Genomic DNA, 15,919 nt, shown 5'->3' on the forward strand with positions numbered 1-15,919 from the left:
GGGGTACCATCAACATTTTTGAGTCACTTAAGGGGTGTTGCAAGAAACTTGCGATTGAACGCAAAAAAAAATTGGGGGGGATTTTGTTTTGAAAACTTGTGTAAATTATACCAGTTTCAATTTCCCATAGATTTTTTTCAAGAAAAACTTAAAATAATGTTATTGTCAATCTTCATAGGCCTCTGCAGCAATTATGCCATTATTTTCACACAACTTCACTACATTCTCTTCTAATATCATTTTAAAGTGTGTCAATCACCAAAAATATTCTGCTCTTGTTATCAGAGGTCATGGAATATTCAAATTGTGATTTCTGAAATAATTTGTATGAAGAAATGTTTAAGAAATAATAACTCTCCATAGGCACAAAAGCCACTCTTTATTAAAACACTTCATGCACTGGCAAATTCTTATAAATATTTCTGAGGGTTTGTAGTAAATACAATTCAGAATTTGTTTTGCAAGAGCACCAAAATGCTTTAATGCTTTCATTCATACATATCATAATGAATAACATGCCCAATTAAGTTATTTTAGTTTGATTTTCAAATTAAACATACATTTCAGGAGATTGCTACACTTCAAAATCTGAAGCTCTCTTGTTTCTCCTCTTGCAAAAAAAATTCTGATTTTTTGGGCAGAAATAGTACACAAGCCTATGGACAATCAATTGAACGTAAATCGAGCGGAAAATTTGCGCGTCCTCCAAAATCTCACATAAGTTACGTTCGATTTGCAATCAATTGCAAAGCTTGCGCTTGATCTACGTTCAATTGATCAAACGCAACTTCTTCTTGCAACAGGATTGAACGTAACTTGCGTTCAATTGCAGATATGCGATGTCGGAGGACTTACGCTCAATTTTGGGAGTTGCGTTCGATTTGCGTTCAATCGCAAGTTTCTTGCAACACCCCATTAATCTTTTATGGATTTTACTCGAACCTTTACCAATATTTTTTTCTTTCTGATATTAATAAAATCGTTCGGGTGAACTTCCCAGGCCTTTAAATTGAGGAAATGATCATGGCTTAGTCTAGAGAATCGAAAGCCTTGGAAAATCAAATTATGTAGTTAAACTCCGATTCACTTTTGAATTTACAATTCCAGCATAAGTTTCCGAATTGCATTTTCGTTTGCTCGAAGCTAAACTGTAATACCACCAAAATATTAGTATTGTTTTAAGTTATAAAGCCTGGATTTAAACTCTGACAAATGACATTGTCCTTGATCGGTTCGTTTCTGAGAAATCTCTTTTCTATTTAAATAATGTTTCTTACGGTCGCATTAATGTTGTAACATGAATAAAACAATACTTTATTTGTTCAGTTATCTATTTTTTAGAGAGTCAAAAGGGGCCTAAGCTTTCGATCGCAGAATCTTCGTCGGAGGCAAAATGACAAACATACAAATATATATATATATTACATCGCCTGAATGTGGAAAGCAAAATCTATTATCTATTTTTTTTATAGAATGCATTTACTAATGTTTATGACTCGTCAGAGTAGGCCTAATTATGGACTAAGATGAGCGTTCCCCATGGTGTTCTCTTACACTTGGTTCTCAGACAGTTGACTCATTGCAGTCGGTGGCTGTTGAATGGTATGTTGCGATGGCTTTCGCAGACAGCATCGCAACTGCTCCCCGAGATACTTCCGAAACTGCGGCGCCGAGAAAGCGTACACGAAGGGATCGACTGCGCTACACGACTGGTACAATAGCATGAAGACAAAAAGGGCGATGCGCTCCCTCACCATGCTCGTCCAGCCGACTGTCGCCCAGCCTGAGATGTACTTGTAGAGAAGATAGGTGCTGACGGGGGCGCGGAGGAGGAAAAACACCAGTAGGATCAGGACCACCATCCTTGTCAGTTTGGTCTGGAGGGCGCGGACCAGCCTGGTATTCTGTTGCTTAGCGATGGTTTGTTTCTTTCGGAAGGTGTTATTGAGCACGCGCCAGAGGATGCGGGCGTAGCAGACGATGAGGATGCTGCCCGGGATAATGAACATGACGGTGTAGGAGTACATGTGATTGGCAAGGTCCATGGGGGTAGCTGGCCGGCAGACCAAGAAGTAAGACGGTATGTGCACCGTTAAGGAAGCTTGATATAACATAAAAGGCAAAAAAAAAAACGATTTTATTTTGGGGCATAAAAATAATGATTGTCATGAGATAATAAGTCCTACCGAACATGGACCCAATTTATAAAGGACTTGCAAACAGTGGCGTAATGACAGAAACAAATTAAGGTGGTAAGAAACGGTGTATGGGGCAGAAATTATTCAAAACAATAAAGTTGCGAGAGAGCGAAACGAGCGAGCAAAAATTTCGAAATTTAAACAAAAAAAATCAAATTTTGTGATAGATCTTGACATAATCAGAATATGGTATTATATTTTATCCTTCTCTTTTTCCATTTCTTTCCTTTTCACTGTTTTTCGGTTGTGAAAAAATTAAGGTGTGGCAGGTGCCCCCACCCCCCCCCCCACACCCCTCCCGTACGCCACTGCTTGCAAATATGGTAACCTTTGCCATAATTGCAACGATTATGGTAGGGGTGCTCAGCAACCAATCAAAACAATAGCTTCCATTAGAAAGTAATATTTCTGCTCGTAATTAAAAAAAATAAACTCATCAAACAATTCGGAGATCAAAGATTAGTGTAGGAGGGTCGCAAAATTATAGTTTTCGGGCAAATTCTAACAATAAAAAATTCAAGAGGTGATGGGATGATGTAATTATTTGACATAATCTGCGATTGGATAGTCCAACAAAGGAAGAACTGTTTGAAGAAAGCGATTCGTTTTGTTGGAAGTACAATCTGTTTAAGAATGTGACTCAAAGGCTTCAGGCTGGCTCTGATATATAATAATAATACTACTAATAATAGGCATTTATATAGCGCCATCTATCTAGAAATATTATATTCCGAGACGCGTTAATATTATTATTACCCCGGCTTTAGCTCGAGCTGCCCTTCAGCGCTCATGCATTCAATGAATTAATCCTGCCGGGTACCCATTCACCTCACCTGGGTTGAGTGCAGCACAATGTAGATAAATTTCTTGCTGAAGGAAATTACGCCATGGCTGGGATGGGAAATAATATTGCGGAAAGAGCTATCAGCAATACGCACCCAACCAGCTAATGGTGATGGCGATAGAAACTCGGCGGCCATTCCAACGGCCGACTGATTGTAGAGGGTTGATGATCGCATCGTATCGGGTGAGGGTTAGGAGAAGCAATGTGAAGCACGAAACTTGATATGTCACCTGAGAGAGAAACCGAGAGAAAGGGGAAGGTATTTAGGATGGGTAAGATCCGGGGGTAAGATGAGGAGGATCGAGGATGATGATGATGATGATGATGATGAAGATGATGATGTTAATGGTGATGATGGTGATGATTAGGGTTATGATGATGATGATGACGATGATGGTGATTACGATGATGATGATGATTACGATGACGAAGATTACGATGATGATGATAATGATGATTACGATTATTATGAAGATATTGATGACGATGATGATGATGATGATTTTTTATGATTATAAAAAATGATGGTGGTGGTATAATAATTATAATTACGGTGATGATAAGGTTGATAATGGTGATAATGATATAATGATGGCGATGATGGTGAAAATGAGGTTGATGATGATTACGATAAGCTTGTTGTTGTTGATGATGATGGTGGTGTTGGAAGTGATGGTTGTTGCAGATGGTCGTATGTCATTCACTTGAAAGTCACGCCAAAAGAAAGATATATGATATTGAAGATAATTGCGATGATGGTAATTATTATTATTATTTGTTTTGGCGTCACCTGTGCCTGGGAGGCAAAAAGCGAACTGAATCACTATGACCCGCAGGTCTCTCCTCCCGATATAACTGATTGGGGGAATGCAGGTGGACCACTACACCGGGGTTTCCCCCCTACTCTTATACGAATAGTGCAGTGGGTTCTTAACGTGCAAAGGTAGTGACTCTCCTCTACACGGGGCCTCCATTTAACGTCCTATCCGAGGGACGGAGTGTTTTCCATTGTAACATAGCCTGCATTTATGAAACATGGGAGAGACGTTTACACACAACGCACTGACTTCAGTCATCCTCCCGGGGTGGACTCGAACCCACGATCTTTGGTTCGACGGGCAGACGCGTTACCGACTGAGCCAACAATGATTGATGAAGGTGCCGGTGATGATGAGATGGTTGTGATGATGCGATTGTAGTGGTGGTGTAGGTGGTGATGTTGTAGCTGTTGATTATGATGATGATAATGATACTGAAGATGTTAACATATGCTGACGTTGATGATCTCAATCTGCATTTTTAATCATGTATTTAAAAAATAAAAGAAATTTGTAGGGAGAAGAGTTTGTCGACGAAGATCGATTTAAATAAATGCCAGCTTTTGTATTTCATGACGTTGTTGCCACGCTTCTCTCGATTTTAACCGATCCCTGTCCCGATCTCTACCGATGTGATGATCGGAATAGATCGGGGTTTCAGATGCAGAAAGTGCACATCAGTGACGTGTCGAGTCCGGGTACCCCGAGTCCGAGTCCTACAAACACGGACTGATCCGAATTGCTTGGGGGAATTTTTGATAATTAAAGATCTCTGGCTTGCTCCCAGTAATCAGGAGAGAGTTTCATGAAATGACTCGTTTTATCCGACAAAGTCTTTTTATCAGACAGTTATTATAGAAGCAGTGCTTTCTAGCCAATCAAAATCAAGGGAAATTGTCAGATCAGACTACTTGTTTGGCGAAAATGTTGATGGAACGCTCCCAGATTTTCGACCTGATAAACAACAACAACAAAGTTCTTGAGTTCCTCTATCAAAATGCGTAAAAGATAAAGCGGTGTTAGAATATAGCGGTACAATTAACATCGATGCATCGAAGCCTATAAGAGAACTGATCGACCTAGCATCAAGAATCGGCAGAACCTTTCATTAAATGCCTTAATCACATTCGCCGGCCGGTGGCGGGACATCAGGGGTAGCCGATGGAGTAAGCGATTTTTGTTTTCAGCGGTTCTCACCGGCCAAATAATCCTTGACAAATCGCAGGTACAAATACCATCGAGCGGAGGCCGTCCATACGCCCACAATTCTGTTGGGCCAGAGAGGCAGTGATTAACGGCCGGACATCGCCTGGACATCCTACGGTGCTCTTACGATGGTCGGATGATGAACCCGACATCGTACGATTATCGGTAGAGTAGCCTACATTCATCGTACGATGCCTTGGAGATTGTCGGCCGCTGTACTTTCCCTCTTGGCATCTTCTTTATTTATGTTGCGTTGTGTAGTATAGCCTACAAACGCGCTGAAAGTTGTACATGCGCCGAAGTAAGGCGGTTTATAAAGGGCCCCCGATGCATCTGTGTCTGTGATCACCGACCGTTATCCTGCCGATGGCAATCACATTGGTCATACATCGATTATACAACGATGCATACCAGTCAGATATCGGTCGGTTAGTGACTATGACCGATTATCGACCGATGTCTTCTCTCAAGGACTTGACATCCGGTGCAAGAGACACCGGTCGGTTCTCGGCAGGATATCGGGCGATACATAAACGATGTGTCAAGGATGGTTGGGCGATTAGAAAGATCGGTGGGGACATCAGAAATTTTTAACTCCCAGTTATCATTGTCCGATCACCCCCATAGTACCACAGGTGTCCAGCCGGCAACCAGCCCAAAATGGCAAATCGCAAGCAAATCTACATCGTCATACCACAGTCACATCCCAGTCTGATTCGGTTACGATGAACTTGCGATGAGTTTTTGGCCTTTTTCGACTGGTTGCCGGCCGGCGGACATCCGTGGTCGTTGTCCGATGACCAAGGATCTCAGGTAGCATCGGAGGGGTGTGTGTGTGTGTGTGTATTTGAGTTTTGTCAGACGTGTATCAATCAGATATGATTATTTACGTCTGGGACCGACCTTTAACGTCACCGTCCGAAAGACGTGACCAGGGCCTCGAACCTCGAACTACTGCATCAATTTGTAACTTCCCCACAGCTTGGATTACAGGTGCACGCCACAACGCCCAGTTTATCGGACAAAGATGTCTTGGAGTAAAATTCTTCAGATGTCTCCACCGATATCGCGCCCACCCATCCTTGACACATCGTTTAAGTATCGGCGGCCGTGAATCGACCGGTGTCCCTATAGCATCGGAGGTCAAGTCCTTGAGCGGAGACATCGGACGGACATCGGCCGATTATCGACAGTTGTCTGTCCGGACATAAGTCACTCACCGACTGACGGGTATGCATGGATGTATGATCGATGTATGACCAAGGTGATTGACATTGGCCGGACATCGGTCGGTGATCACAGGTACATCGGGAGCCCTTTATAATCTGCATTATTTTGCATGTACAACTTTCAGTGCATCTGCACACTATACAACACAACACAAATATGCCAAGAGAGAAAGTACACCCGCCAACATTCGTCTAGGCATCGTCGGATGTCCGTAGGATACTCTACCAATGCTCGTGTGATGTCCGGTTCATCGTCTGGCTATCGCACGAGCACCGTAGGATTAATCGGATTATAGTTGTATTTCCAAATCCAAGTTGAAGTCTATCATTATCATGAGTCGTGAAGCTTTATGATAATAATCTGCCTCTATACATTTGTATGAATATATATATATATATGTATATTATAATGTGATGACAAGTTTACTTGTACCAAACGCTCTTGAGGTGTGAGTATGAAACATGAGATGAGGCCAACTCAAAATATGACGCAGGACACCATGGTGTCCTGCGTCATCTTTTGAGTTGGCCTCATCTCATTATATATGTATATTATATATATATTTTTTTTTTTTTGGGGGGGGGATATCATCCACAAGCTGACATATCAGAGAACTGTTTACGTTATCACAAAGCCAGTATTATTCCTACAAACTATATTTTTTGTCTTAAACGAAAGTTCATTAGTAAAGGATTTATTCGTTGTTCACCAAGAGCTTCTCATTATTCAAAAGGCATACAAACAGAAAATCAGCAAAGCACATCTTCAATACCTTTGAAATGAGATTTAGATGTCGTTTTGCACTACAGGAAATCTCCGTGAATCAAGTCCGTGATCCGTTAAGCACGATATAACTTCAATTTTGTATCGTTCTACAAAAAGTTGATTAGCTTAAGATTTATCTTAACTCCACAAGAGCCTATTTTAGATTTAGCAACTTTTTTAACCTCGTTTATTTAGCCAATGATACAGTCACGAAAAAGATTATGCGCAACTGCGGTACCTTGCAAATCTTAAGAAGCCTGTATGACACAATAACGGACACAATAATAACTTTCACACCTACAATTATTTTTTTTTTGGTTTACATGGACGGATTATTGTTCTCATCGCTTGTTTTATTAGTATATATATATTTTTTAAATGAACTACTTGCTCAGTTGGGTCCCTTTTCTTTTAATCAAAGTTTGTAGAATGTATTTTTTTCACCGAGCATAGTCACTTTCTACAGTAATAATTGGTTTATTATATTTTTATGTATGTATGTATGTATGTATATATATATATATATATATATATATATATATATATATATATATATATATATATATATATATATATATATATATATATACATATATATATATACAGTGCGTCCCACAAAAAACGAAACCGAGATTTGTCGATGATTTATCATAACTTAATTACAAATACAATATACAAATGACCTACCATTGTAAAGCTTAGAATATCCCCTTTCATCTGATATTACTTAGATTATAACTCATTCACACATGAGTGAGCAAAAGCAATCTGAAGAAAGGATACCAAAAACTCATTTGGCGGGGGGTATCTGAATTTAAAAAAGAAAATCGCATGCCTAAAAAGTTCAAAACAAATTTTCGGAGTATTTCATTTCTGATGTCTATTTCGAACAATAAAAAATATGGATTTTCATATATATATATATCCCCATTTGCACACGGCAATGAGTCACCACCAAATGAATTACCTGCTTTTCAAATTTCATCCCCAATAATAAATTAGAATTTTTTTCGTAATGTCTTCATACGTGATTCCGACAGATTCCCTCCACATTAATGTGTAGGGCCTTCGGAATTAAATGGTTTGCAATTCGTCTGTTCTTTAATTTCACCTGTTTTTCACGTCACTTCACGCCACATTAGATCAGCACTGCATTATATGGGCCTCACTCACTTCACGGGATTTTAAGCAAATCGGTGGTGAAATCGATTATAATTTTATATAGCCAAACATCCGAGCCGTGCTGCTTTCAAAGCAGGCCGCAATTATATACTCCTAGCTGCAGAATAAACGCTGTTAAAAATTCTATACTACGCACTTAAAATGTCGGGCAACATACTGTCCACTGTGTTGGGTAATGTATGTTGGTAAGAAATATATTGATATTCTTGGCAATTATTATCCAATGGAGCAAATTTTTACCAAATTAGGTTTTATTACTCAATTTGGACATATTTTTTGCCCAACTATTCTAAGAGTGTACGCTGTTTACCATATGACTCCTACAGTAGTTGTTAAACAGTTTAAACAACCATCCTTAATGTATCGAGAATCAAGTATCAAAATAAAAATTTATTGTTTAAGATTTTAAGTTTTTTAATGTTTAAACAATTACTGTCAGGTTCATATATTAAATATTCAAATAGCGTTTTTACTGTTTACATTTATTCGCACGATTCACTTTATTATCTCCTGCTAAGTAATTTGTATCTTCACTGTAAAACTAATCTTCGAATTCATTTCATATTCCGTTTTCTTGAAGTTCCCTTTTAGCGGTTTCCATTTATCTGGATTTATGCTCAAAGTTTCATCATGTTGTACTTGTGTTTTTGTTTATACTGTTTATACGAATATTTTAATAGGAGGCTGCATTCTACAAGCTTCGCTTTTTAGCAACCTCCTCCGCTCCCAAGCTGTTCGTATGGTTATCTTGATTATTATACATATAAATATTCGTTGTTTTATTGATTATGTATCAAGATGTATGGAACTAAACATATTGTAAATGATTGTTGGAAATGGAAATAAATGAAATGCATATAAAATGACATATTCTTCACGCTAGACTGTGCACGTGAACAAGTGGTGGGTCCCTGGGGGGGGGGGGGGCAGGATGACCGATATATTTTTTTAAATATACAATAAGACTATGTCATAATCATAAATTCAATGAAACATTTTTATCACACAAATAAAATGATAATGAACAAGGATATTTAGGCATGTAATTTACTCAAGATATATATATGAAAAAAAACAACGAATGACATACAGCTAAGATAGAAACATAAATGAATCATGGAGCCTACATTATACATTAAGTATAATGGGTCGCGTGGTCCAGTGGTTAGAGCATTGGACTCATAATCGCAAGGTTGCGAGTTCGAATCCCCACTCCGATTGTATCCACTTTGATTTAAAAAAAGGCCCGAGAGTAATATCTATCGTCTATAAGGTCAGCCACTATGTCTGATTAACCTAGGTAATTGGTTATATACAAGCTTGGCGTTTACCAGCAAAACGCTGCACAGTGGGCCAGAATGAGTTGAAAGTGCGCCAAAATCATATTCCGTGTTATATTTTTACTTTATCATGTTAAGGGTAATATTGGGCGTAGAATCGACTGAACATAATTTAAAGCCGATATGACGTCGCTTTGATACCAAATTTTGATTGGCTACTTAACACCTATCTGTGAAAAGACAAATTACGCTAAACAATGTGCAGTATATAAACTTTGTGTTATGTGTTACTTTATGATTGACCAGACATGCCACAGTGAATGTTGGTTTATGTTTCTCACCTGCCTAAAAAGTGTGTACGAGATCCTGAAAATAATTTTATGGCATCAAAATGATCATCAGATTTAAAAAATACTTTAAAATCTGAAAAATATTAACCGTGTTTTATCAGGCTGTGTAAACTTGGGTAAAACGCAGAGTATATAACACCACGAATGTTTTACTATATGAGGATGGTGTTTGGCTGAAATTATTCTACAAGTAACTTTTATCTCTGGAAGAGGGGCGGGTAGCCCTTATATGCGTTATCAACCTTCATTTTTATTTACATTATTGCCCGGAATTCATGTTATTTTCATGGAATGGAAGGAAAAACCGTCCTTGCCGTGCAAAAATGAACGGCAATGTACACCCCCACACGATGCGCTGCGATGACTGCGCGGCCGGGTATAGAAATGACCGTTTTTAACAGGTTTTGGGGGTGTTGTGTCAAGTGAAATCGGGTCCAACATGAAAACGGGCAAAAACGGGCAGCTAAATTTGATATCGACTTAAAACTTAGACATCGGGCAAAATGATGATGATAGAATTTAAACGGAAATCCACGGAAATCTAAACGTTTCTAATGTAAATGCAAAAAACATGGATTATCAGCCTATTTCGAGGAATAATAATCCTATAAATCTCCTGAAATGTGTCTTTTATCTACTTTGAACCCTTTCACACGAAAAAAAAAGAATATATCAGCATTATGTGGGTACCATTTCAGATTCCTAAATGAAAAACCTCCTGTAAAATGGCTTGTTTTTCAACTAAGTTGTCATATACGCGGCATTTCGCAAAATGTCACATTTTACGATTTGAGGTAGGAAATTGACAACCTTTATGCAAATTCCCGAATTAAATATTTTGCTGAAGTATTCTTCAAAGTGTTGTCTTTCAGCCGGGCATGACAAAAATTAAAAATCTGAAATTGCCCAAAATGACTTTTGGCGCACTTTTGTTTCGCCCCGGCCCACTGTGCGCTGGCCTGCCGAGTTCCTACGGGAGTTTCCATAAACAGAAGTAAGGTTGATCAGGCCATAGTCCGCAGGGGGAGGGGGATGTTTTTTGTTGTTGTAATAACTGGAGAACGGATATTATGAAAACGACCAATCGAAAATTTCAAATTGAAAAAGAAAAATAGTTGAAGCAAAACTAACGGGCAACACAAAATACCACATTATGTAGATTACAATGTATAGCCACAGTGTTAAGAGAATTACGATCAGCTATTGCTTGGCTGTACAGTCATGCTTTATACAAATAAAACCCCATACCAGCATATTATTTATTATTATTATTATTACTTATTATTTGTACTGCGCTTTTCCCATTAGGCCCAAAGCGCTTACAATGAATTAATTAAATGTAATATTTAAAAAAATACCAAGTACGAAAGAGATGAGTTTTTAATGACTTTTTGAAAATTGCTAATGTTGGAGACTGTCTAATTATTAGTGGCAGGTCGTTCCAGGATTTTGAAGCCGGCACCGTAAAAGTTCTGTCACCAGCTAATGTACGAGTTAATGAATATGTGAGGCGAAGGTGATCACTGGCCGACCTAAGTGCTCTAGTTGGTGTATACAGATTCAAGCAGTTACTTAAATACTGTGGAGCCTGTTTATTCAGTGTTTTGTAGACAATCAAGAGTAATTTGAACGTAATTCTCTGTTTAAAAGGAAGCCAGTGGAGAGAATTAAAGAGTGGTTGGGAAGGATGATCTCGGGAAACCTGTAGAATTAATCGTGCTGCCCAATTTTGTAGCCGTTGAATACGGATTAATTGATCAGAGGGAATTGTAGAAAGGAGCCCGTTGCAATAATCGATACGAGACAGAACCAATGAACGAACAGCATATCGTGACGAGAACAAAAATACTCTGCTTCGATTTAACGTAGCTTTAAAGAATTTAGTTATTTCATTCAGTTTCATTTTCAAATGTATAATGATGGACTTTCAATCAAACCTAGAGGAAGTGAACTTTAGAAACTCAGTCCTGGACGGGATCCTGTAAACACAATACTCTCTCTAAAAAAATGTGAATAGTTCACTCCCCAGGAGTTTAAAAACTGCAGTGGTTTAATAAAGTGACTTTTATCTGAATTTCATCCCTTTAAAAGTGAAATTTGTGTGAAACATGCATATCTTCTCTCTAAATGCACTCCAAATCGAGTGATCATTTACGTCATTACAAAGGGGAGTGAACATTCACTCCTTTTCTGAGATAGAGAGAGAGAGACAGACAGACAGAGAGAGAGGGGGAGAGAATAGGGCCTTATTTGGTGGGGGGGGGGGCGCAGTTGCGAACATTGCTCGAGTGCGTGGAAGGAGACATTACCGACTTTTCGCAATTGCAACGGGGAAGAATATCTACAACATGGTACATCTATTGAAAATGTTGGGCATATCACAATGGACAGCTTTGAGGTCTTTGTCGAAATATGGTGAACCGGGACAGCAGATCGTCTTGAGATTTGGACCTGATGAAAAATTAGCAAATATCTCATTTGTCCAGAGTCTATGAAGACATTGCTGTTTTGAATCACCGATTTTCGACAAAGGCTGCTTTGCCATGAAGGGCTTTTACAATAGATTCTCAACGTTCCAGAATACGTCTGCGTAGTAGTGGTTTATTTCCAATTCGTCAAATTGCCAACTCGTCTACTATCATTTGGTCTACCATCAGTTCGTCCACTATCCACATGGTCTAATTGCCGATTCGTCCACTCACCATTTCGTCTTATAACCAGTTGGTCCAATAGCCATTTAGTCCATATACCATTCGGTCTAATTGGACTGAGTGGTAATTGTGCAAAATGAAAGAAAATGAAATGGATATTAGACCAACTGGTTATGAGACGAAGTGGTCATAGACGAAATGGTGATAAGACGAAGTGATGATTGGACCAAATGGTTATTGGACCAAATGGTTGTTTGGCGGGATGTTAATGGACGGAGTGGCTTTAGACTAAATGAAATTAGACCATGTGGTGAGTGGACGAGCTGGTAGTAGACGAACTCTAGTATCAGATGGTAAAATGTATTTAAATAGTAGACTTTTGTCATCATCAATCCAAAGTAAAGAGAGTAATTGCGAAGAATTGGTTTAGATCGTAGTAAAACATAAATAGAAGCTGGTCAAATTAGGGGATATTTTGTCCACTTTGTGAAAGATCCTATTATGCTTTAAATTAAAATTACAATGTTATGCGCTTTTATTAAGGTACTCTTTGCAATATTGGGTAACTTTTTTGGAAATCAAATATGAATGGCATATAGGCATACAGTTACATATTATAAGACTCGACATGTGTGTATTTTTAGAAAGAAAAAGAAAAATATTGCAAGAAAATTGGGTATTTCAAATGTATTAAAATGAATAAGCCTATACAACTCAAAGGAAATCGTTTGATGAGTTTGATTGCGGGATAATAGTTTTCTGAGTTATTACATATTAAAAAAATTGGCTGGTGATGGGACAAAATTGTTTCGTACTTGATAAAGAGGAAGATCTGGCTACTCACATAGTAAAAGTATCTGTAAATGCCGCCGCATTGACCTAAGGAGTAAGACCTGAACACATCTGCCAATGACATAATGGCTATCACAAAATCGGATGTGAGGAGATTTGCGATGAAGTAGTTGTTTATGCTGTGAAAAGACTTCTCTTTGGCGATGAGCAGAAGGGCGATGCTGATGAAGACGATGGCCACAGCCGAGAGCACGATTTGGATTCGCTTGTACCAGAAAATCGCTCTTTGCAGGAGCCCATAAGGGGGAATGTCAGGATAAAAGTCGACCGTAGTGGCGTTCTCGAAGGCGAAGTCACTCCCGTCGTACATGTCGTACGCGTAATCGACGAAGAGCGCAGTGCTATTCATCCTGCCTCTTCTCCGGTGAAAAGAGGTATGTGAGATTCTTCTATTCGCTCGACGATTGCGTCGAGATGTTTGACTGTTGGTTGGATTTTCATTTTTTTTAATGTGTTATACGGATTAGTATAGCAATGTCCGTCCAGGGGCTCGTTGCATATAAGTTACTATTATGGTAACTTCCATGGAATCCTTGATTCTGATTGGCTGTTGACCATTGTTACCATGGTAGTGACCATTGGATGGCAGATTTACCTCAATAGTAACTTTTATGCAACGGGCCCCAGGGCAGTACTTTGCCATCAGGCTTCGTGTGATTTGGGTGTTCAAACCTTTTCTGACAATTCTTGTCAAAACCGTTTCAAAACTCCGCATCGCAGACACGTGCACTGATCAATGACCTCCTCAAGGGGTAGCAACTTTTATTATTTCATGTTTTATTTTTATTAAAGAAATGTATATATTCCCCAACCAATACTAAACAATTTTTAGGCAAAGATAACACAAAAACAATGATGCCAAATGTTTCGGTTAAACGCTCGTTCATTTGATGAATGGCAGTGTGTCTACATTCCGTTCGTCTCCATATCAGGGTTGTGTATCTACAATATAAAAGGTTATTATATTTTCGTGAATATCATAAATATCATAAACGGAAAGAGTGACAAAAAATTACTGTTTTAGGATTAGCCGGCTGATCGAGAAATAATGGTGAAATTTCGGCAACCTTGTTTTCAGAGACATCTGAATAATTGGCGATTTGTGGGCAGACGAATGTCATCAAAAGTAAACTCTGACACCATCCCACGCATTTGAATCTAACTAAATTGGCGTGATATTTTGAATTTTAATCATTCTCTTCTCTTATCATGTTTGCCTTTTTGAAAATAAATCTTATTTTTAAAATCCTGGTGCCGCCACTGGCGAGAGGGAGAGTGAGAAAAAGCGGGAGAGGGATGAAAAATATCGAGAAGGGTACATTTAACTCTCAAGAAAAAACCTACAGGCAGTCTGTCACATTCACCACTTTTGATTCCAAATTACGCACTGCGTCATCGAGCAGACAGTTCAGTCATTTCCATCAAGGTAGGGTAGTTAATATCTTGCGATTAGATCTTTTTTTAAAGAAACACTTAATTGAGGAGAGGGTGGATGATATATATATATATATATATGTTAAAAACATGAGACCGCTTGGGTAACTATTGATATCTTACGTCAGTTAAATGGATGCGAACTGCTTATCTGTCACCCTGAATCTTGCGTGTCCAACCATGGACCTATTACAACTCACACCATCAAAACATAGCCCGTATTGACAGCTAGAATAGACGGTCATTGAACTATTGCGCGATCCTATATATGTACTGAGATTTCTGTATTTTAACATACTTAGCTTCTATGGTTTCGTATGAAGGAATTCAGTCATTTAAAATATGATGAGAAATGCTGACTCTAAACCAAAAAATCAACAAAATAATAATCGATGAAGTAACGACCTTGGTAATCCGTAAATGGGTATTTCAGTTTCAGTGTTTAATACCCTTTCATAAACCCAATAAAACCTATCCTCCAATTAGCTGCCTAATAAGAGTAATGCGGATAATTCAATAAAAACTGCGTTCACAAACTCCGAAAATTATCCGCATTATTTTTACGAGCGCCCGTCCTGAAAAAGGCGGATAATCGTCATGACAACTGGACACGCCCCCTCCGGTGCGGTTGTGTTGGAAAAGGGTGACCTTGTGACCGCACCATGGCAATTATCCGCATTATTTGGAAATACGTTCATAAACTAAAAATCTTGTCCCGATGCCGCTATTATGCGGATAATAGCAGCATCAGAATAATGCGGATAACTCTTGTCCTCCTCTGATTTTACGACCAAATTATGCTGCTATTAGCCGCATAATTGGGTTTTATTGGGTTTATGAAAGGGTAATACCCCTTTTATAAACCTATCCTCCAATTAGCCGCCTAATAGTAATGCGGATAATTCAATAAAAATTGCGTTCACAAACTCCGAAAATTATCCGCATTATTTTTACGAGCGCCCGTCCTGAAAAAGGCGGATAATCGTCATGACAACTGGACACGCCCCCTCCGATGCGGTTGTGTTGGAAAAGGGTGACCTTGTGACCGTACCATGGCAATTATCCGCATTATTTGGAAATACGTTCATAAACTAAAAATCTTGTCCCGA

The 15,919-nt window shown here is 38.8% G+C and overlaps 1 protein-coding gene across 1 annotated transcript; it reads right to left on the reverse strand.

Moving 5' to 3' along the window:
- Positions 1 to 1,550: 1,550 nt before the first annotated feature.
- LOC135154092 (orexin receptor type 2-like) lies at positions 1,551 to 13,725 on the reverse strand. The gene is made up of 3 exons (XM_064099309.1): positions 13,369 to 13,725; positions 3,137 to 3,272; positions 1,551 to 2,101 (listed from the first exon to the last, which is right to left on the reverse strand). The coding sequence occupies exons 1-3, from the start codon at positions 13,723 to 13,725 to the stop codon at positions 1,551 to 1,553; spliced, it is 1,044 nt and encodes a 347-aa protein (XP_063955379.1).
- Positions 13,726 to 15,919: the final 2,194 nt, after the last annotated feature.

Source organism: Lytechinus pictus, chromosome 5 (genome assembly GCF_037042905.1).
Source record: "Lytechinus pictus isolate F3 Inbred chromosome 5, Lp3.0, whole genome shotgun sequence".
Classification (NCBI taxonomy): Eukaryota; Metazoa; Echinodermata; class Echinoidea; order Temnopleuroida; family Toxopneustidae; genus Lytechinus; species Lytechinus pictus.

Excerpts from the sequence above, each read along its gene's own strand:
- LOC135154092 (XM_064099309.1), bottom strand. The coding sequence starts at position 13,725 with ATGAATAGCACTGCGCTCTTCGTCGATTACGCGTACGACATGTACGAC. Across the intron at positions 3,273-13,368 it reads TTTACAGATACTTTTACTAT|GTGACATATCAAGTTTCGTG; the intron begins GTGAGTAGCCAG and ends TTTCTCTCTCAG. Across the intron at positions 2,102-3,136 it reads CATCACCATTAGCTGGTTGG|CTTCCTTAACGGTGCACATA; the intron begins GTGCGTATTGCT and ends TGTTATATCAAG.